Raw genomic sequence first — 22,949 nt, 5'->3', positions numbered from 1 at the left:
TTCTTTAAAATGTCTTGCCAAGGGATTGGTAAGGTCATCCCTTTGGATTGAACTTCTGTTCGGTGATGTGGTATCTCAGGCAACGAGAAGTTTCCCCAACATAAACTTTTTCACAAGGGCATTGTGTCATAAAACGTTTTAAGTTTTGCATGTGATGAAACTATTTATATGAATATTTTCTTTGTATACCGGATGCTTAAACTTGACATTTCTTGTATATTGACAGGTGATACATTTGAAGTTTCCAAAAGGGGCTTTTCCTGTGAGAGTATTGATTGTAGACTCCATTTGGAGATGGGCTCGGACTACTTTAGGCCCTTTCCCACTGGCAGTACTAAAGCCTGTTTTAGGTTCTTTCCCCTGGGACTAGTACTTTTCATCACTTTCGCACAAAAGGAACTATAGTTCCTCTTAGCCGTTCCTGGGGGATTTTTAGGTCCTACTCTGAAATAGGTACTTTGGAGGCATATAGGGACTGTTGGAGAGTGGGAGGTGCTGCGGCCTGTGATTGGTCAAAAACCTATGACGCACAAAGCATTGAGAAAGGAGGAGTCCACAGCCGCCATTGTAAACAACTTTCTGCTAGCATTTTACTCAGAGGATTGCAATAATTGTACAATTCCCTTAACATAAATTAAATAAAACCAAGAAAGTATTCAAAGAGGATCACCCGGTGTGTGTGTGTGTGTGTGTGTGTGTGTGTGTGTGTGTGTGTGTGTGTGTGTGTGTGTGTGTGTGTGTGTGTGTGTGTGTGTGTGGGGCAATGAAGCTTATTCTGATTCTGAATATATCTTTTCCACAATGAGAGGAAACGATTGTTTTTGTGGGTCATATAATATCATTTCTCCCAAAAAGATCTACCCCTTATCACTTGCAAGCATGAAACATTAGGGACAAAGTAGTCAGAGCCCATTTCCCAATATATTCTACTACCAATACTCTCACAGGAAAAGCCCCATTTGGTAACTCCAAATGTGGTAATTGTATCAACTGTCAGTATATAAGATGTCACAATTTTTAAAGACAATATAAATAGTTTTATCACATGCAAAACTAAAAAAGTTATATATATGATGCAATACACTTGTGATAAAGTTTATGTTGGGGAAACTTCTCGTTGCCTGAAAGAGCGCATCACTGAACATTGGAGTTCAATCAAAAGGGATGACCTTACCAATCGCTTTGCAAGACATTTTAAAGAATGTAACAATGGGTGGGCGATATGACAAATCTTATATCATGATATCACTAATTTTATATCACAATAACGATATATATCACAATATAGTTAAATTTTTCCAAAACAAATCTATGAAAATAGGTTTATATATTAACCATATTGTAATGCCTATTTTTGAAAAAATTAGTCGTTGAATTAATTTTTTTATAAATGAAAACTACTTCCTTATACATAATTTTCTCTTTATTTGGAACTTTACAAAGAGAAAAAAAATTGGTGGTGTTCAAAAATTGGTAATCAAGCTTACCACAATATAAAATTTCACATTTCAGTCTGATGTTGTTGACTAGAATTATTATTACAAAAGACTTCATCATTAGGCTCTTAATGGTTTGTCATTTCTGTAGACAATATCTGAATATCTGAAAGCAAAGTCGGTTTGTTTTCTAATATCTAAACATCATTTGAACTGAATTTTATTAAGGGTGGTAATGTATAGTTTAAAAATTCTGCATGACATATGACACATTGTTTTAGCTGTTTTCCTCAACAGTGTTGGGCATAATGTCAGGCTCTCTCGTCGTTTGAGATGTTTGAATTCCTCCTTAGCGCTTTAAGGTAAAAAATTCTAAACTCTGTAAAATTAAAATGGGTCAAGCAAGTTTTGAAGTTTGTGCCGCGAATCGCGATAGAGAGAAACCGGGCTGAGTAGTGCAAGTGTCTGCGGAGCCCAATTTCATGCTTCAGAGATAGCGTGCAAAAATCACATGAAACACAGCTGTGTGTGTCTGATGAGAAGCATGTTCAGAACGCAAGATTCATGTAATTGAATTTGCTTTGGCGGCTGCCGAAAAAGGGTCAGTATCTGAAAACCTTGTTTCTTCAATTCTTTCAGTCTCACATAGAGCTGCTCCGCCTTCCTCCATTTCTCCGACAGAATGTGTACCACATACAAGTGAATAGAAGGAAGTGTACATTTCTTGCATGCCGTGGTGGTGGTTTTGCTTAACCGTGATACAGACGATAATCAAAAATTTATAAATGTATGCCAAATTTCTAACGGTTTATAATGTAACCATCCCATGTCTTCCTTCCTATTCCCTGTTATTAAACATATAGCATCCCCAGCAAGAGAAGGTAACATTGATCAGCTCTGGAAAAATAGGGAGGCCTTTTGTATTTTTTTTTAAAGAGTCTTTCCTGAAGGGAGGAATGAAGAGTTGGTTTTAAAATAACGTGTAGCTGGATTTTCTTTTTACTAGTAATCACTCCCAATCCCAGAGAAGGCCCCACATTCAGTTACAAGCACTTCTAATAATACTATATATTATAACTTAAGATTCAATTGACATGATTGGGAACAAAACAAATGCAGTTTTTTCAGAGCAACCTTATTTTTACCCAGAGATATAGAATGTCAAATAAGAAACAAAATATATATATATTAAAAAAAAGTTTGTGATTTTTTTTTTTTTTTTTTTTTTTTTTTTTTCAGCAGTTTCTTAGACTGAGACTCTCAGAATATATCATAATCATCTATTTATTTATTTTTTTGTCAAGTTAAAAGCCTTTTATTTTGGGTGTGCCACTGTATCAAAAATATCTTTAAAAACACCCTCAGAGCTTAATGGTTTAATCAGAGTTGCTTTTGTGATTGTGGGAATTCAAGTAATTATCACTGCTAAAGCTCTGATTGCTTTAAAAAATCTACACTGCCTGGCCAAAAAAAAAAAAAGACGCATACTCTAATATTTTAGTTGGGAAGCCTTTAATTTCGATAATGACATGTATTCATCGTGGCATAGTTTCAATAACCTTTTGCAACGTCACAACATTTATTTACGTCCAAAGTTGCATTAATCTTTGGCCGAGATCTTGTAGTGATGATGGGAGAGTCAAACCACTCTGTTAAGTCTTCTCCAGCACATCTCAAAGACTTTCAATGGGGTTAAGGTCAGAACTCTGTGGTGGCCATTTCATGTGTGAAACTGATTCCTCATGCTCCCTGAACCACTCTTTCACAATTTGAGCTCGATGAATCTTATCATTGTCATCCTGGAATATGCCTGTGCCGTCAGGGAAGAAAAAAATCCATTGATGGGATAACCTGGTCATTCAGTACATTCAGATCTTACCGCATAATCTTGCTGAGCCAATTGAAGCAACCCCAGATCATAACACTGCATCCAGAGGCTTGTGCATTGGGAACTATGCATGACTATGCATCACTTCATGCAATTACCTTCTTACCCTGATGTGCCCATCACTTTGGAATAGGGTAAATCTAGACTCATGAGACCACATGACCTTTTTACATTGCTCCACAGTCCAATCATTATGCTCCCTAGCAAATTTAAGTTCTGATTAGCCTCACTAACAAGTAGCCACACAGCTGTTTAGTCCCAATCCTGTAAATTCTTGTTGCATTGTGCATGTGGAAATGCTCTTACTTTCACTATTAAACATAGCCATTAGTTCTACTGTCGATGTTTTTACCATTTGTCTTTGTGTTTTAGTGATCTCCGATCATGATCTTTCAAGATTTTTTTCTGACCACATTTCTTTCGCGAAGCTGTCGGTTCACCTCCATTCTTCCAGGTTTTAATATTGCATTGGACAGTTCTTAACCCAATTCCAGTGATTTCAGCAATCTGCTTAGTTTTTTCTTTGCTTGATGCAGGCCAATAATTTGCCCCTTCTGAAACACAGTAAGATCTTTTCCACGACCACGCATTACATCTTCCGACATGGTTGTTTAAGAAATGAAAATCTAGGGTTAAAATAACTGTTGCCTGCTGAAACATTAATCACTGCATTAATGATCCAATCATAGGCTCTTAAGGATCTTCTTATTTAAATCCAAACTGCAATTTTGTTTTGGCCTGGCAGTTTATTTTGAATGTTTAGGTTATATTTTCTAAAGTTGTTCTACTTGCATGTCTTAATGAATTTTCTATGTGTGTTTTTAGGTGCGGGACACTCGTCTGCAGATGCACGTTGTCCTCAGATTGACACACAACAGCTTGACAGGCAGATCAAAGCCATCATGACAGAAGTTATTCCCTTCCTAAAGGTAAACTATTTTTGTCTTCAAATCTTCAAGTACATTACCTACTGTATGGGAGAAAAGATCTGTCAAAGCTGCAGTTGACAGTCTTGCATGTGGCCTTTTTCAGGAACATGTTGGGGAGGTCTGTTCACATCAGCTGCTCACATCAGTGAGACGCATGGTGCTCAAACTCACACAGCAAAATGACGAGAGCAAAGAGTTTGTGCACTTTTTCCACCGACAGCTGGGAGGAATCCTCCAGGTATCACATTACCTATTACTCTCAGAACCTAGGCAGATGCCTACGTTGTACATACTAATGTGTCTCAAATACCCAAAATACTATCTAGTACGGTTTGAAAAGGTTTATGAAATGTATGTGACATTTTTTTATTTGTGTGTGTGCATGCACAGGATTCCCTGAATAAGTTTGTTGGACGGGCACTGCAGGAATGTGGTGAGGACCTACTGGTAGAGATCTCTGAGATTCTCTTTAATGAACTCGCCTTCTTCAGACTGATGCAAGATTTAGACCAGAACACCTCCAAATACAAACACGGAATCAAGAGACGCTCTGAGCACACATCCCCAAAACACTCACCTCACACTGAGGTAGGGATGAGTGATTAAACACAAACGTGTGTGCAGTGTCTATGAAATTACTGAGGATAATGTTTGTTGACAAAGGGTTTTTTGTCAACGATAACAAAGACAAGATGATAAATATAATTATTACTATGATATGAATTATGACTAATACTATGATGAGTCACATTTCATAAACTGGCCTTTTACATTCAGTATGTGCTGTGAACAAAATATGGAATAGCCTGGGTAGCTCAGTGAGTAAAGACGCTGACTACCACCCCTGGAGTTCACGAGTTTGAATCCCAAGGTGTGCTGAGTGACTCCAGCCAGGTCTCTTAAGCAACCAAATTGGCACGGTTACTGGGGGGGGGGGTAGACTCACATGAGGTAACCTTCTCGTGGTCTCTAACATGTGGTTCGCTCTCCGTGGGGTGCATGGTGAGTTGTGCGTGGATGCTGTGGTGGATGGCGTGAAGCCTCCACATGTGCTATGTCTCTGTGGTAATGTGCTCAACAAGTAATGGGATAAGATGCACAGATTGACGTTCTCAGATGCGGAGGCAACTGAGATTCGTCCTCCACCACCCGGATTGAGGCGAGTCACTACTCCACCATGAGGACTTTGAGCGCATTGGGAATAGGGCATTCCAAATTGGGGAGAAAAGGGGGGAAAAATATAAATAAAGAAACGTTTCTGTAGTTTAGTACAGTATCACAATTTAAGTTTCTTTATTTAGAGCCTTAAAAGCACAGGTGAAAAATATTGTTTCTCTATCAAAACTATATTATTTTTTATTATTATTTATAATGAATTATTTAATAATATTTAATTATCATTTCAAATTAATCTATGCCATTCATATTAATCTTAATTTTTATCTGTAATCTCACAACTTCTGTGAGAGTGTGGATGTCAGCTTCTTCTCTTAAGCGGTTTAAATAGCAGGATTGAGCTCATGTTGTGCCTGTAGCAATATTTCTGTTTCATTAAAGAGATTAATCAGTGCTTTGTTTATTCAGGAGATGAAAGCGATAGAGATCGACAATACATTCTCACCATTGTATTTTGATAAAGACAAAGTATGTAATGCTTAATACACAACATTCATATAGATTTTCAAATGATGTCAGTGATTTGTTTTACGCCTTTATTAAATGTTGCTACACTGCTTAATATACAGCCCTACAGCAGACCAATTATTTACTCTATATATAATTTATATTGTGTTGATTTTGCACAAACAACTTGTTTATGGATTTTGAATAGATTTTTTGTTATTTGTTCTAAGCATAAATTTGTTTGGCTTCAAATTTTGTATTAATTTCTCAGGATCAGGATGAGGCAGAGCAGGGAGGAGCACTCCATGAGAAAGAGGAGGAGAAGGAGAAAGATGCACAGAGCAGTGAATCATCTGAAATGGAGGAAGAGGAGGGAGATGGACTGACTCTTTCTATAAGTGAGTTTATCTCCATTATAGAGAAAGTTAGTACTTTTTCTTGAAACATAGTAGATAATAATCTTCTGTGTAAGGTACACCTTTAAAACTATATACCGTATTTTCCAGAATATAAGTCTGTTTTGTTCATCATATGAAAGGTCCTGCGACTTCTAGTCCGAAGCGACTAATATACATAATTTTAACATAACTGATGTTGGCTGGTCAGCGTGCACCAAAACATCATCATAGAGACAATAGAAGCGTTTTAAAGTTGCAAATTCCGAATATTTTGCCTTTACAAAGTACTTTATGCAAACAGTTTAAATACTTTGTCTTCATAACATTGCTGTTCTAACAGACTCTAGACCGCTCCTCACATAATGCCCACAATATGACTTTTCATCATAGTTAAAACAAACCGAAAGGTAAATGTTTAGATTTTCACTTGCCAGTAATTGTTTAGTATAGTGGTGAAGAATTCAGCTGTGAGATCTTTTCACTGTGTGTTGCGAGTAAAAGTTGTTCTGTTTAATGTGTGTCCAAGGATGAGATACACACATTTGTCACTGAATAATGTCTCAACAAATATACATAAACAACAAAAAAATAAACATTTAATTCTAATCAGGCATAGCACAGATGAGATAAAGCCATTCAAGTCTCACACGTTAACATGCGCTTATTAAGATGCTGGTTACAGAAATGCAGAATTCCCTTAATGAGACAGTACCGGTTTTTAGCACGTGTTAAACAAATCAATGTAAATACGTGTAAATAGTTCAAATTATGAAATAAAACAATACAAATGTAACAATCAAAAATATGCAATATAATATTATATTTATTGATTAAATACATTGATTTGTTCTTTTTTAAAAAGCTGAACTGTGACCAAAATTATGAAAAAATAATAAAATATAAATAGTAAAATTTATATTTTCATATTGTACCTAGTTAGAAGGTCCATTGTACAGTATAATTCAAAGAATTAGCTGGGAGAGAATTTATTTCATATGTAAGCAAAAGGGACATTATAACTGAAATATACCCATATATACACAGATTCAACATATATACATATATACACAGATTCAACTTTTAACCACCATTATTCCCTTTCCCCTTCCCAGTCCCTAACCCCACCCTGACCCTCAACAAATATCCCTGTGTTCAAAGCCTGAGTATACACACAGAACACACACACAAAAATAATTACAAATTACTCTAACTACAAATATCTCTCCACTGCCCCTCCACGAGAGCCTTCTAAAAAGGCTAAATTGCTGCCCCAATTTTTTTATTAAACGTATCCAGATTGCCTAGCCTTCTATATGACATTTCTTCAAATGCCGCTACTCTGCCCATCTCCGTGTACCACTCTTTAAATGAGGGCACTCCAGCCGACTTCCATCCCCTATGAATGACCTGTCTGCCAATCATAACACTGGCTTGGATCCAATTTTTTATTATATTTGAACCAATATTAATTACCGCCCCATCACCTAAAATACAGAGTCTGGGGCAAAATTAAATTTGAGTGCCCAATATGTCACACATACAACTCTGAACACTCAACCAAAATACATGGATTGTGTCCCCATCTTCTGATTGGCATTGCCAGTAAGTTGGTGTGTCTTTTAGACCAAGCCTATACAATCTAGAGGTGGTCCAATAGAATCGATGTAATGTCTTGAATTGCATAAGGCACACCCTTGCATCTCTAGAATGTAGACTTGATGTTTCTAAGAATCCTAACCCACACTCCTCCTTTCAATACCAAGTTTAAATCTTTCTCCCATAATCTTTTGAGAGAAGTTGAAGGTCCTTCACCCAGACTCTTAATTAGCAGTAATACACTGATGCCTCATGACCATTTCCAAAAGTAGTAATCACCACTCCCAGAGTATCTGCTGTTTTAGGGGGGTGTATGCTACTCCCAAAAATAGTAGAAGAAGGTGGTGCAGCTACAATCATATTACTCTTACTATTTCTGCCGTATATTGATATGGCAGAAGCAGTATGCATAATATGGGTAGAAGGTCATTCTGAACTTGGCCATTCTCTTCAGCGCTTTTCGTGTGGAGTTCAAATTTCAAAGCAGCGCTTGACACTGGTGGTAGCAAAGTGGATAGTCAAAGCCTACTGATCCTTATGGCTATTTTAGTACATATCTATCTTTACTCTGTGTAAGGCTTTGTTTGGAAAATGTTAATAAAACTTTGTTACATAATGTTTTCTTTTCAATCCTAAAAAGGAACTAAATGTATTTTAATCAGGTAAAAAAGTAACTATAGAGTAAAATTTCAGCACATTCAAAATCTTTGGTCAATTGCGATAAAGGCCTGTTCACACCAAATCCATAATGATTCTACAAACATTTATCCTAGTTTCCTTTCAGCATTCAGATGTCAATGCTAGAGATTAATATTTTAATTATGTTCTTTTCATGCTGTTGAAGCATTTTGAGGAGTATATAATCTGTATTTTTTATGGATGTGAGACGAGTAGAGTGCTGTTGCATAAATATACATCCTATTTATATTTGCACATATATTTTGCTACGAGTATATTCCGAACCCAACGTTTTGTAATAATCCCTGGATTATTGCTTGGATAATATAACACAAGATACAGTGATATAAATACACATGAATTAATGTACATTAAGAATGAAATGTATAGTTTAAAATATGATGCATACTATTACAAATAATATAAAAGAAAACTCTGCTCTTCTCTTTATTTAAATTATTGCAATCCTTTTTTATATTATCCTTACAATAAAAATAGCAGTGTGATTCTGTAATTTGTTTGTCAACAGTAAAATATTGCAGGTAAAGTGTCTTAACAGGATATTTTACTCTGAGCTTAGTAGAAATTAATTGCTAAACCTCGCTACTATTTTTAATGCCATGAGAATATAAAAGGCGCAATAATATACATATTAAATAACGTACAGGTAAGACAAAACGCCATAAGCAGACTTTCATAAACAGACCATGTTTGGCAGTACAAAGGGTTCATAAACTGCAACTATTTATTTTTAAGTATATGATTTTCGTGGGGGTGTATTAGCAGCACGTCCAATGCCAGTGTTTGCCTGTTGATTAGCGCCACCAACACATGGGATTTTGCAGCTGCAGTGACACTGACCAATGACATAAGAGCCTTTTGAAAAAAAATTAATCGCAGTCCGATGAAGAAGAAAAAAACGGACCACTCTGTAATAATTGATTACCTTGTTTTACTTCTTTTCTATTCTATTTGCAAAAGGAATCTTTGGAGATCAAACATTTCTATTTCATATTGACACATGCAGAAAATATAAAATAACCATCTTAAGAATTATTTTTTTGTGAAACTTCTAATGTGCCTAAGGCATTTGCACATAAATTTATGTTATTTGAAATGTATAAATTGTGCAGCAGATAAAGTCTTTGTGACATTTGAGTATTTGCTGGAGGTTGGCCATCTTATCACCTATAGGTAGAAACTGTTCTGTAATGTGTTTGACTTTGATAAGTATCTGTACTGCAATCTGTTTTACTTTGTGTCGCATGTGTGCTGTCCTTTTTTCAGGCCTTTCTAAAGCAGAGACACAGGCTTTGTGTAACTACGGCAGTGGAGAGGATGAAAATGAAGTGAAGGAGATCGAGGAGTTTGAAGCTGAACTGGTTGAGGTGCAGACATCACTTCAAGCCAGCATGGACAACACTACTGAAGAGAAACAGGTGTGATAGCAGGCACATGAGAGAACATATAAACAGACATGCCACAGACAGATTACATTATGACCTGTTGGTTTCTTCCAGTGTTCAGCCTTACAAACCGAAGTCACCCAGGTAACCAAATCGGACCTAGAAAGCTCAGAAAACAGCCAAGGTATGCCAAACATGTTTTCTATAATGTACTGTTCATAGTGTTCATTAGTTATATAATGTTCATTAGTGTAAATACCTCCTGAAACCTTCCCACTTTGTCTCAACTAGTGAAAAGCATACAGTCTGAATCAAAAGACACTGTTCAGGGTCCAGAGTCCAGAGTGGAGGCTGACACTGCTTCAGAAGACGAGAGAGAGGAAAAGAAGGGCTGTACTGCCCCTTCACCCCAAGACACGGCTCAGGGGTCGGACACAGCCAGCCCTGACTCTGACTCCCCAGTCATAATCAACACAGATGTATGCCCCCCCCTCTCTCTCTCTCACACACACACACACACACACACACACACACACACACACACACACACACACACACACACACATCATATCAGTTTGGAGAACCAAATTATCTTTCTATTGTTAGTAAGTTTATCTGAGTGTTGGCATGTGTGCATTTATTTAATGAAACATAGGATGCTGGATCTGGAAACACTAGCCAGAGATCAGATGAGGAAGACTTTGTGAAGGTGGAGGATCTTCCTCTTCAAATGTCTGTTCTGTGTGAGGTAAGAGTTTGAGGTCTTTTCTCGAATAGGGATGGCCCAGGTCGACTTGTGGATCTTTTTATTTTTTAGCATTGAAATTGAAACGGTTCTTTTAAAGGGAGTGAATTTAGAGAAGCATCTTTTGCACGTGCTCACAGTCTATAGGTTATATTGGCTATATGCTAACTGGTAGACAGTTGGCACACTAAATTGCACTCAAAGACGTTGCCTGGCTAAAGTTCCCTTTAAAAGTAGCATCACTATAGCCATCAGAGCACCACATTCACCACCTTAAAAACCATTACTGACTTCAAATTGCCTGCTGTGAGCTATTTTCCTGTTATTTCACATAATCTGAAGGTCTCAGGATTATGATAGTTGCATACTCCATATTATGGCATCCTTACTCTTAAAAGTGTTGGAGACATTATTCCTTTCAAATTAGTATTAGACCGATAGATCGTCCAGGCCAAATAATCGACTAATATATGGCCATTTCACAATTTATAGTGCTCGCTATAAGATAAAAGAAATGTTAACTGTCAGTTCCAAAATCTACCAATAGATCTGTCCTTGAATAATAAACTATTTCTATTTATACCCCCCCACACACAAATTTGTACTGATTTGCTGTTATGAAATTGTATTATACATATAAACATTTATATCACACGTCAGGCATTCGCTCTCTAGAAATCAATATCGGGATCAGTCATTTAAACACATATATTGCTTGACTACTATTTTAAATGTGTGATGCATTTTGTTTCCTGTTTGTTTCCAAAGTGTGCTGTTTTTTTGATTTTCATTTGTACAGGAACAACTTTGTAAGAGGATCTCTGAAGAGCAGCAAAATAATACCTTGACAGCTGAACTTCTAAATGGAACAACGGAAAGCCTTACAGGACTGGTGGGAAACTCTCAAGCACTCAAAGAGCCTGGTAACTCCATTGAACTTTACTCAAACTTTTACTCTATGCCAGTGCTGACGTCACTTCATTTTGAATAATGTGCAGTGATAACGTCTTACTCACTCACTAAATAAATCACTCAGGATTAATCAAAACACTACTATATCTATATATTTATAATGTGTTAGTTTTTTTAATATATTGACAATTCAAATTCAAAGCTGTAAATTGCCAAAGCAGTATCTTCGTAATTAGCAAATCCCTGTGAAAAGTGAAGGACTTACTGTGTCAATCACCACATGTATTTTTCCTTTTAGAAACCGTTGGAGCCCAGAGTGCATAAGAATGACCTTTTTGATCTGCTGAAGTCAGTATGAACCATCATTCATGCAACATTACTGTATAATGAGCTTAATACTGTACCTGAAGACTCCTTGGCAGCAACTAAGTCATAGTCTAGAAGCCTGTCAATATGTATCATCTAAATGTTCAAGTAATGATAAAGAGGTCTCTCTATACTTGTACAGGTAGTTTTATTCTGATTATGGAGAATGTAGATGATATTTGGAAGGGGCTCTGTCTATATGCTGTTCTGTAGTCTGTAAGTACATTTCTCTTTAAGCCAGGCTTCTCATAGGCCCTTAAAATGCTAGTTTAAGGGGTGCAAAATGTTCCTATGTTTGGCATGGTTATGCTTTCTTTTTTCCGTTTCTTTATGGGATTACTTCCGAAACCCTCCCAACACTTCTTGCAAATGTGATTATACAGGGCACAATGGGAGTTTGTTCCTTTTTAATTCAGAACTTGACCCTGAATGCACAATAATTTGTTATGGATAGTGCTGATTCACATACTAGCACTGATGTCTCATTGTTCTGTTTCCTTTTTCCAGAGGGCAGATGCTTTACCTTACTGCACTATTTTAAATGTTTTCTCTTGCTTTTATTTTTACATTTTTTTTTAAGGCATGGTTGCCATTGCTTGGGTTCTCACCCCATTTCACCTCATGTAAATCGAATAAAACATTGATATTACCCTTTTTCTGCAGTGATGTCTGTTTTGCAAAACCAGGCTTTGGTGGTCAGTGTTTTTTATTTGGCAAAAAAATGTTTATTAATGCAATTCTTCACCAATATTCCCATGTCAATTATTTACACAGTTCATTGATGCTCTTTGTGTTGTTGCATAGATTTGTATAGTGCACAAATATTAGTAGTATACAAATATTCATGTACATTTGTTTTAGCTTTACTTAACCTCTTCAGTTCTGTTAAATGCAAGAGGAAAAATGATCAGATGCACTAGTGTTGATTATCAAGTTAAAATGTGTTCCACTGTACATTTGTGTATGCAAATATCAAGTTAAAAAATAAAACATGTATAGAAACAATCAATCAATAAAAAAAATACAAATTTACAACCCGTTATAGTTCTAAGCCTTAACTGCTACCGAGTTTACAATTAATGATTACTTTGCATCTGACATAATCTTTTGACAAAGTGTAGCAGTGGCTGTTAGCTCTTAAATATACCTGTAGTTGGCATTATGACCCATAGCTAAGCTTGACAAACCCAATGGTGCCCACAAATGATTCCAAAAGCAGATGTTGCAAACCATTTAAAATTTAAGAGCCCAACAATTAAAAGTTTGTATGATACATTAATGTGCAAAAAAACATCATAGTAATGCAGCAAATCTTGGAGCCCATCACCACGGCATGCAGGGGTTGGGGCAGTCGCGGATGAAAGATTCCAATGATCCCTTAGACACCTCCATAAGAGTAGAGTATGTGGTCAACTGCAGAACACCACAAGGGGAAGAGTTAAGGAACAAACTATAAAATGTGCTAAACATTGCTGGGAAATAATTGGTAGAAATAAATAGATGAACCTACTTTATTAAGGACTGGCTTAGTGGAGAGGACATCATAGACAGTCTTAATGGAGATATTCTGAAAGAGAACAGAGTATAAATGCAAACATTCCAGTTTTAACAAACTTTTCACTAAAACATTGCATAAAGGTTAGCATAACTCACAGCCTGTGTAGTCTGATTCATGCATTTCATAGCTGGAGTTCTGCGGTCATCCAAAAACAGAGGCTCTTTCCAGTGGTCATAGTTAGTCTCCAATACATACCACCTGCCATTCTTCACATCGAGCCTGAAATACATAAAAACGGAAAACACATGAGAACAAATATCAAAACATGAAGTGACCATTCTTAATCATCGGTTTAAGATTCAATTGCCATGTAAAATTACAAAACGTTAGCACTGATATTTGCACTGAATGCAGTGTCAGTAAATACAAATAAATATGCTGTATATCAAGCAGAGGTCTGACAGAGTTGATATGGTTGCAAACATTTTCTCAAGCAATGGTTATTGACCTCAAATCCAGATTTATCTACCCATTGAACTAAATCTGTATTTTACCCCAAAATGTTCTGGATATTAATCTTTTACTTTAATATAAACATGTGATGTAAGTCTTACTCTAAAGGACTGATGCTGTTTTTTCTGGATCTGGTAATAATGCAGGCCTGACCCGTCTGATTGCCTCCAAGGATGAAGTAGGCTGGAGCCAGCAGTTTAGTGTCAGACAGCAGTGCCTTGGCATCCTCATAACTAAGGGAAGACAACAGCATTATGCAAAGCATCATCATCTTAATCAACCAAACAGTGTTCGATATACAGTTGAAGTCAGAAGTTTACATACACATAGGTTGAAGTCATTTAAAGACATTTTTTAACCACAGATTTAATATTAGCTAACTATAGTTTTGGAAAGTCGTTTAGTACATCTTTGTGCATGACGTGTGTAATTTCTCCAACAGTTGTTAACAGAGATTGTTTAACTTTTAATTGATTATAATCACAATTCTATTGGGTCAGAAGTTTACATACACTAAGTGAACTGAGCCTTTAAGCAGCTTGGCAAATTCCTGAAAATGATGTAAAGCCTTTAGACAATTAGTTTCTGATAGGAGGTGTACTGAAATGGATGTGTACCTGTAGATGTATGTTGAGGTCTACCTTTAAACTCAGAAATCAGCAAGGACCTCAGAAAAATAAATTGTGGACCTCCACAAGTCTGGTTCATTCTTGTAGAGCAATTTCCAAATGCCTGAATGTACCACGATTATCTGTTCAATCAATATTACGCAAGTATAAACACCATGGGATCACGCAGCTATCAATGACCACAAGCATACCTCCAAAGTTGTGACTAAATGGTTTAAGGACAACAAAGTCAAGGTTTTGGACTGGCCATCACAAAGCCCTGACCACAATCCAATGCAAAAGCATGTGCGAGCAAAGACGACTTCAAACCTGACTCAACCAGTTCTGTCTGGAGGAATGGGCCAAAATTCCAGCAATTTAGTGTGAGAAGCTTGTGGAAGGCTACTGAAAAAGTTTGACCCAAGTTAAATAATTTAAAGGCAATACTAACAAATAATGTAAACTTCTGATCCACTGGGAATGTGATGAAAGAAATAAAAGCTGAAAGAAATAATTCTCTCTATTATTCTGACATTTCACATTCTTAAAATAACATAGTGATCCTAACTAAGCTAAGACGGGTAATGTTTTCTACTATTAAATGTCAGAAATTGTGAAAGGTGTATGTAAACTTCAACTGTATATTTGCTTTTTTTGTACTTGAAAGATGTTTAAAACTTTAACCCTTGTGCATCAATTAAAAAAAGTTACACATAGGTTCATTATGGACAAAAATGGCCATGTCCAAAAACTGTCATAAAAATATTATAGATTTATATTTTTTTCCACTTTCACTGACATAATTTTTTTAACCAGCATCAGCTCTAATCATAATGACCAAACATTCATTCATTTTTAGAATTTTAACCCTTTAAACGCTGGTTTGTTTACATAATGCCACTGTTGTTTTTTTAGGAAAAAATGAAAAATAGTAATTATTTTCAATTTAATAGATGCTAAGCAGAATTTTTTTTCATTGATTATTAGAGCCTCAGATATGTCAATGATTAACAACAACATTCATTTTGATGCTTTCATATTTTTTATGTAGTATCATATTTAAAAAAAAGCTACCACTCAGGTCCATAATGGACAAAAATGGCCATGTCAAAAAAGTGTCATAAAAATATTATAGAATAATATTTTTTTCTACTTTCACTGACTTATATTTTAACCAGCATCAGTTCTAATCATAATTACCAAACATTCATTTATTTTCAGAATTTTAACACTTTAAACGCCGGTTTGTTTACATAATGCCACTATTGTTTTTTATAAAAAATATAATAATTATAATTATTTTCAATTTAATAAATGCTAAACAGAATTTTTTTTTATTTTTATTATTAGAGCCTCAGACACATACAAACCACACTCTGAAATCCATACCAACACACTCACACAATTATATATTCATAATGTATCTAATTGGCTCTATAATATGCATAAGCCAAAAACAGCAGAAAACAACAACAAAAGCGATGATATGCCAAACCTGAAAAAATGGCACGATCTGGTAAAAATATTTAAAATGTAAATTCTGAAGCCTTGCCAACATAATGAAAGCATGTTAAACAAGATTGCATAATTTTATAGTTAAATGGCACTGGGATTAAAAATCGCAGTTTTAATGGGTTTCAATGTGCCATTTTTGTCCAAAACGACGCTAAGAGGGAGTATTTTGTGTAACTAGTGCAAAAAATATTTTTTTAAAGAAAATAGGGTGAAATATTAAAATTCCAATAAAACTTCACACCTGTGGAAAGTTTTATGCAGTTAGCATTAACACAGACAAAGTTATCAAAAAAACAAAACTGAAAAAGCCAAAAATGTCCACAAGGATGCACAAGGGTTAAATACCCCTGCTTATGCAGTTTAAATGCATTCAGCTAACACGCCACTTAAAACCTGTATATATATATATAATGCATTATAAATGTATTCTTAATGCTTTACTGTATAATACACCTTAAAAAACTGATCAGTTATATGCTCATGAGAATATTGTAACCGCAGGTGTAATACAGATTCATATACCTTTAAAAGATAATAATGAATTATCCCATGATTAACACCCAGTTTCATGTTATATCTTATTTTAATGCTTTCCACTCTTCAAAGGAAAAACCATGAATAGGTGTGTATTGTACAGTTTTATAACTGAGATTCAAATATTTATGACTAGAAATAATCAATTGGAATGTGTATTATTATAAATACCTTTACAACACTTTAAGAATATCTTTAGAATACATTATTTACACAAGCTTCATGTAGTGTTACCAAAATATGCAAAGCTAGTACTGCTCTTCTTTCCTCTGTAACCTACCTGGTGGCGTTTTCCAGAACAGAACGAGTCAGAAAACTCATCCACATGCCATCTCTCTTCCCCAGGATCCACTCCAAGATCCCTGTAATTCATATGATACCTTCCCTTATTTACAATACAACTAAATTACATCCAAGCTAACAATGTTTAGTTCAGAGAGCGTTTGTTTTAGGTTATATAACTATAAAAATAAAACTTAAAAGAACTTTAAGAACGTTAAGAATTGGTTCCTAAATAAATAACCAAATACTAACATTAGGGGAACGTTCTGTGTTTGCTGGGATTCTACAGGAGGAAGGAAACACCTTTCTAACCAAATAAACTAAGTCATCTTAAATGTTTTCTAAAAAGTCTTAAAGCAGAAGAAATACTAATAACATTTGTAATGCTTTAAAGTATTTCTGACACTCTCTAATGACTCAGCAAACATCTCCCAATGAGGGGGAATAAAGGAGCAATGGAGCAAAGACTCACCAATGTACCCTCCATCCAGACTGAATCGCTCATTCATAGTGAGGGTGAATGTTTGCTACCAAGAGAGGGAAGACAGAGACACAGTCAGTGACAGTGACAATGGAATGTCGGAAAAACAATCCATGCTTTCACAATTCTCTTTTATAAATTCACTTCCTGTTAAACTGGAGAAGTGAAACAGAAAACAATTGAGATGAAAGGTCACCCTTGATCTTATAGTCTTAATGTTGAACCTCATTCTGGCAGCTTTAAACTTAAAAGGAATAGTACACCAAAAATGAGAATTATGTCACCATTTACTCTCCCTCATGTTGTTCCAAGCCGTGCAGGTTTCAGTCTTCCATGGAACACGTGGGGAGATGTTACGATGAATATAAGGATAAAAACGACCAAACGTTCATCTTTTTCGAAACAATGAAAGTAAATGGTGTCTGAGGCCACATTCACATTAATCCGGAAACATTTGAAAACTGTGTTTTCCTTTTCGAAACGCTCTCCTTCCACACTGCCATTTTCAAGCGTTTTCCAAACATTTCTTGTCCACACTGAAGCATACGAAAACTCTTAAATCCCCTTACTGCGCATGCGAACAATCGCTATTCCATGTATGGTCGGTCTGAAACGCAATTGTCCTAGTAATTGCTGTCTACAAGTAAACTTTCCGTCGCCTCTGAAGCAATGCAATGTGAAGGTTATACAAAGTAACATTGTCAGTGATTTACCTTTTCTTTTGTGCGCCATGAAGAAAATCATACGGGTTTCGAACGATATGTGGCTATTGTTGAGAGTAAATGGCGACAGAACTGTAATTTTTGGGTGTACTATCCCTTAAACAAACAGTTTTTTTGCCTTGAAATTTACATATATGCTCATATGTTTATCATCACGAGAAGGCAGGTAAATAAAAGTTATTTCAGTAACACATTACAAAAAGGTTTTATTAGTTCACTCAGTCCTTACCGGACGAATACCAGTGAGCATGCCCACATATCCAGCGAAATTGGTGGACTTGAAGACGGTGTGGTTGTTTCGTCTGAAGTCAATGTTTACAACCATTGACTTCAGCTTCTCTGTAATGACCCATGACCTGTTCTGCATGTCCCATCTGTGAGCAGGAGTGACCAGAGAACAATATGGACACAGGTAAAAACAACATTGCTCATTAATAATTACTATTTGTATAGTTACTATTTAATAATTTCAGGAAGTAGGTTAAAAACAAAAGCCAAACATTGCATTGAAGACTCAGTCTGCAGTAATAAAACCGAACTCACCCCATGAAAAGTCCAAAGTCCATGTTTCTTGCATGAATAAGATTGCCTGCAGTAAACAGATGGAAATGCCTTTATGGACATGTCTAAACACAAACAAACTGGCTTATATAGTAAAATATCAGAATGAACTTCTTAATACCAATAATATGAAGAAAAGAAAAATCTCAAACATTAATATGATCTTGGCTTAGTCGACAAAATGCTTACCATTTACATCCTCTGCAACCAGTGAAGTGCAAACCGTGAAAACCTCATAAAATATATTGAAGAGCACAACCTCACCTGTTTTAAAGAAAAATATGAGTTGATGCATGATTAAAATGCAATTAGTGTTTCATTTAGCCATGTTAAACATAATAATCTTATAACACACTGCATACCCAAAGAAACACCAGATGCTGATGCAATTCCTCTGATCTCTTCATTGAAAGGGTAGGGTAAGGTAGGCACCATCAAGGGCTGAGGACAAACACATCACTTTTTACAAGCAGATAGGCCAGGGATATTACAGTCTACATCTTTACTGTGGGAACTGATGTTGATTGATCAGGTAAGTAGTTCAGTATAACTCACTGACAAACAAAGTGTTATGTTAAGACTACAGATATTCTTTAAAAACTCACCAAATCCTTGTCCACTAGATCAATGAGCTTCCCGCTGGGAACAAAGGCATCTGCAAGATCTCGGATAGCCTGAATCATACTCACCATCTAAAAGCAAATCAAATCAGCTCTTAAAAACATCAGAGTAATGTTCGCCAAGTGATCTGGGTTAAAATATCGATCTTCATTTGGACAATATCGATACGATTCTTAAACCCCAAGATCGATCTTTTACTATATGCACAACTCTCTACAACAGGAGTAAATCACTTGTATACAAGACCAAATTGCGTACTATGTGACTAAGATGATCTGTTATTAGCCACTTGCTGGTAAATGCTCAGATTTCATTCACCAGCAATAGATTAGTAAACTGGCAAAGAAGTTCAGCATCATTTCACTGCATTTTGAAGGTTTGTTTGAATTGTTCCATGTAATGTGTTTCTAAAGACGAGATTGACGCAATCCAATTGTCATTGAATAAAGTTAATTTTAATATCCTTTCTGTTCTATTGTTTATCAAAAACAATATTTAATTCTAATCACGAGTAGCACGGATGAGATAAATTATCCATTCGAGTTCTCTCTCATGAATATGCGCTCATTTACAGAACTGAAGGTTTTTAAAGAGACGATACCGATTTTTAGCAGATGTTCTACAATTCAATGTAAATACTTATAAATAGTATAAATTATGCATAAACAATAAACATGTCACAAAATAGAATATATGCTTTATAATATCATATTTATTGATGGAATATATGGATATAAAAAGAAAAGCTTATGTGACAAATGATGAAAAATATATCAAATATAATTGTAAAATTTATATTTTCGTACAGTACATAGTTAGAAGGACCCCTGTATAATTGACAGAATTAGCTGGAAGAGAATTTCTTTCATAAGCGAAATGGACATTACAACTGAAATATACCTATATGAATCAATACTGACTCAAATTGAATCAAGAGCTTGCGAATAGGAATCGAGATGGGGTATCTGTATACCGGTACCCAGCCCTATTGCTGAGTCACCCAAGAACATGTCAGCACTTATCAGATCATTTGATTAACATTTGTGGCTTATTTTGTAGTTTTCAGTTCACTTAAATTCACCAGTACAGAAATCAGAATAGATTACCAGATAGCTGAAATCTAACATTAAATTCCCTGTATAACAAGACTGAAACAGCAGTGTGCAGGGTGATTAAAACCCTTTTTGATTGATGAATTTCCATGACTTTTCTATGACCATTACAGCCATTAGTGATTGCTGGCTACAGACTGATTTGCAAAAGAATAATTTAGACTTGTGAACCGTTTTCCACTGATTCATTGAAAAGAACTGACTTAAAAGAACAATTATCAGTATCAGAAATCACAATAGCTTGGGAGCACTTTTTACTCTACACAAAAGCAATATTTAGCCGTACAAAAACTATATTTTAGAGCAGATAAAACCTAGAAAATATATATTCACTAAATACATTTCCATAACTTCTGAGATTGTATTAATACCAAGAATTAAAAAACACAACTTGAACATTCCCTGATATTTCTGTGTTTTCCATGACCGTGTGAATCCTGGGGACTTCTTCCTGCATAAGTAGACTATTTACAACGTCTACGTCAATTTGTCTCACGCTTAAATTAACAATTTTGTTTACAAATTACATCCAACTTAAAGACAGAAACAAGGTTGAATCATTAAGGGCATCAACTTACTTCATTCTTTTTGCTTGTGATAACATCTGTCCATCTTTTGCTGGGTGGCAAGTCCAGATCAACAGTATACCAAGGAACATCACCTTTAAATCTTAAGGATACAGAGATACATTGTCTATTTCCTTCTTTCTCATCAATGCATTTTTTAATAAGTAAAAAAAAGTTGAAATGCTGATTGAACCGGTGTTCAAGTTTGTGTACACCTAAACGCCAACATTCATGTGCTTGTTGAATATTAAAATGTAAAAACCATAGAGACAAAAATGAACTTTGACTCATCCATCCTTTTCTTTCAAAAAAGCAAAAATCCTCAGTTTCATAAGTATTGCCAGAAGACGTAAACAATGTGTGTTAACATGATTTTAAAAATCATAATAAAATCACTTACTATTCTTTTCTGTGTAAAGTTATATCCAATTTTACAATTCTGTTGACATAACGCTTCAACACCGTAAACATTAAAATCCTAAAACAACCATAAAACCTTCAAGAATGAATGCAAGTGCTTTTAGAAAACGATTAGCTTTATATGTCTGCCCTTAAACCCAACAAAAATGTGCTCCATTCACATCCATTACAATTGTCTCACTGTAACCTCGATTTGTACTTTATTGATTTGTTTAAGATAAGGAGGGACGAGTCGAAATCCATTTTTGTGGTGATCAATATCATGCCACAAATGCTGTAGAGCTCAACTTGAATTAAACCGGAAATATTCCTTTAAGATTTGTCTTAAATTAAATTCATTGGAATTAATGGAACAGCCAAACATGTTAATTAAAAGGGGGTGTCCAAAATGTGTAACTTATGATGAATATTTTCATAATGACGTACATCAGACCTGCTATTACAAAACGTTGTTAATACCGTACGTGTTTGTTCCCTGTGCGTAGAATAGAATACATAATCTCGGTTTTTATACTTACGTTGGGCCGTTTGGAGGATACATGCCATTTCTGCAATCTTCAGTGTACTGTAATATGAAGATCAGTCATTAATCTCATGTTTACAGTAAACAGGTGTTGTCTAACAGTGACTTAGCGACATTCCACTTTGATAACAGCACTAATTGGGTCATTTATGTAATAAATAAACGGAATGTTATTAAGGTATAAGCGCAAAATATTGCCGTGCTATTGTTATTATAATTTACAGTATAGTAAAAACAAATGTATTCAATGAGCAGATGATATCACAGTAAATACGCATCAACAACAACAACAACTTTTGAAATGGGACTTACCGGAGGCACATATTGTGCAGACAAGCACATAAACATACAGCTTAAAAGAAAACAGCATAAATTTAATTTGATGTCCATGATGCGACACGTCCTCTTACTCCAGGATCGCGTCTGTGAACGAGGAAGTGCTACTACTGATGATCCTCGTGACAGTTTGTGATCTGCGCAAAACCACGAGACACCGGGGGAGTTACAAAATAAAAGATGACTTTGTACTTTTTTTTTTTTTTTGCACGGTTTTAATTGACCAAAGCTGTAGTGTTCTCGTCTCTTATTTTTTTTTATTATAATCAGGCTTGTAAGCGGAAACAATAAGAGCAGAGGCAGAATGCATCATTCTCCAAACAACAGAAAAAACAGGTAAAGCGGTGGCATATAAACAAGAGTTTGAATATATTGCGCCATCTAATGGTTAAGGAGGGAGATGCAAAAACATGCTTTTTCCGGTGACTAGTCTCTCTGATGCCATCAATATTCAATAGTTTTGAGTGGTTTATCACAGCTTCGCCCTGTATGCAAAATTGTAAAATGCAAGAACGTAACATTTCATTGATCATTTGAGAAATTATTTATTTAAAAGTCAGATAAAACATGGATGTGAGGAGATAAAAGCCACAAAAAAGAGGTCAAAGTCAATTAGCTGTGATTATGTTAGTGAAAACATGGAATATTTTTTTTACTTTTTACTTATTTATCAATATAAA

The 22,949-nt window shown here is 35.5% G+C and overlaps 2 protein-coding genes across 6 annotated transcripts in view; one reads left to right on the top strand and one right to left on the bottom strand.

Annotated features, from left to right (window-relative positions):
• LOC127644408 (pericentriolar material 1 protein-like) overlaps positions 1-12,562 on the top strand; it is a 63,692-nt gene extending 51,130 nt beyond the window's left edge. For all 5 annotated transcript variants that reach the window (XM_052127564.1, XM_052127563.1, XM_052127565.1 and 2 more), the window contains 10 exons: positions 4,150-4,253; positions 4,357-4,491; positions 4,644-4,841; positions 6,148-6,274; positions 9,836-9,987; positions 10,069-10,138; positions 10,246-10,433; positions 10,610-10,702; positions 11,499-11,622; positions 11,910-12,562. In XM_052127564.1, coding sequence (XP_051983524.1) covers positions 4,150-4,253; positions 4,357-4,491; positions 4,644-4,841; positions 6,148-6,274; positions 9,836-9,987; positions 10,069-10,138; positions 10,246-10,433; positions 10,610-10,702; positions 11,499-11,622; positions 11,910-11,935 — 1,217 coding nt within the window. In that variant the 3' untranslated portion in view covers positions 11,936-12,562. The remainder of the gene's footprint in view (positions 1-4,149; positions 4,254-4,356; positions 4,492-4,643; positions 4,842-6,147; positions 6,275-9,835; positions 9,988-10,068; positions 10,139-10,245; positions 10,434-10,609; positions 10,703-11,498; positions 11,623-11,909) is intronic.
• A 103-nt stretch (positions 12,563-12,665) lies between these two features.
• Positions 12,666-22,413, bottom strand: LOC127644412 (acid ceramidase-like). The gene is made up of 14 exons (XM_052127578.1): positions 22,246-22,413; positions 21,929-21,975; positions 21,003-21,093; positions 19,297-19,383; positions 19,054-19,132; positions 18,881-18,955; positions 18,674-18,719; positions 18,360-18,504; positions 17,400-17,454; positions 16,926-17,007; positions 14,090-14,221; positions 13,631-13,754; positions 13,488-13,544; positions 12,666-13,390 (listed from the first exon to the last, which is right to left on the bottom strand). Exons 1-14 carry the CDS (start codon positions 22,321-22,323, stop codon positions 13,301-13,303), a joined length of 1,188 nt encoding a protein of 395 aa, XP_051983538.1. The 5' UTR covers positions 22,324-22,413; the 3' UTR covers positions 12,666-13,300.
• Between the last annotated feature and the right edge of the window lie 536 nt (positions 22,414-22,949).

The sequence above is a fragment of the Xyrauchen texanus genome, chromosome 5, assembly GCF_025860055.1.
Source record: "Xyrauchen texanus isolate HMW12.3.18 chromosome 5, RBS_HiC_50CHRs, whole genome shotgun sequence".
Classification (NCBI taxonomy): domain Eukaryota; kingdom Metazoa; phylum Chordata; class Actinopteri; order Cypriniformes; family Catostomidae; genus Xyrauchen; species Xyrauchen texanus.
This window is presented reverse-complemented; position numbering and strand designations above follow the sequence as displayed.

What these genes read in the sequence shown, in the direction of transcription:
- LOC127644412 (XM_052127578.1), bottom strand. Translation starts at nt 22,323, where the DNA reads ATGGACATCAAATTAAATTTATGCTGTTTTCTTTTAAGCTGTATGTTT. An exon ending in TATCCTCCAAACGGCCCAAC is followed by an intron (nt 21,094 to 21,928) that starts GTAAGTATAAAA and finishes TGTATCCTTAAG; the next exon opens with ATTTAAAGGTGATGTTCCTT. An exon ending in AACAGCATCAGTCCTTTAGA is followed by an intron (nt 13,755 to 14,089) that starts GTAAGACTTACA and finishes TATGTATTTCAG; the next exon opens with GCTCGATGTGAAGAATGGCA.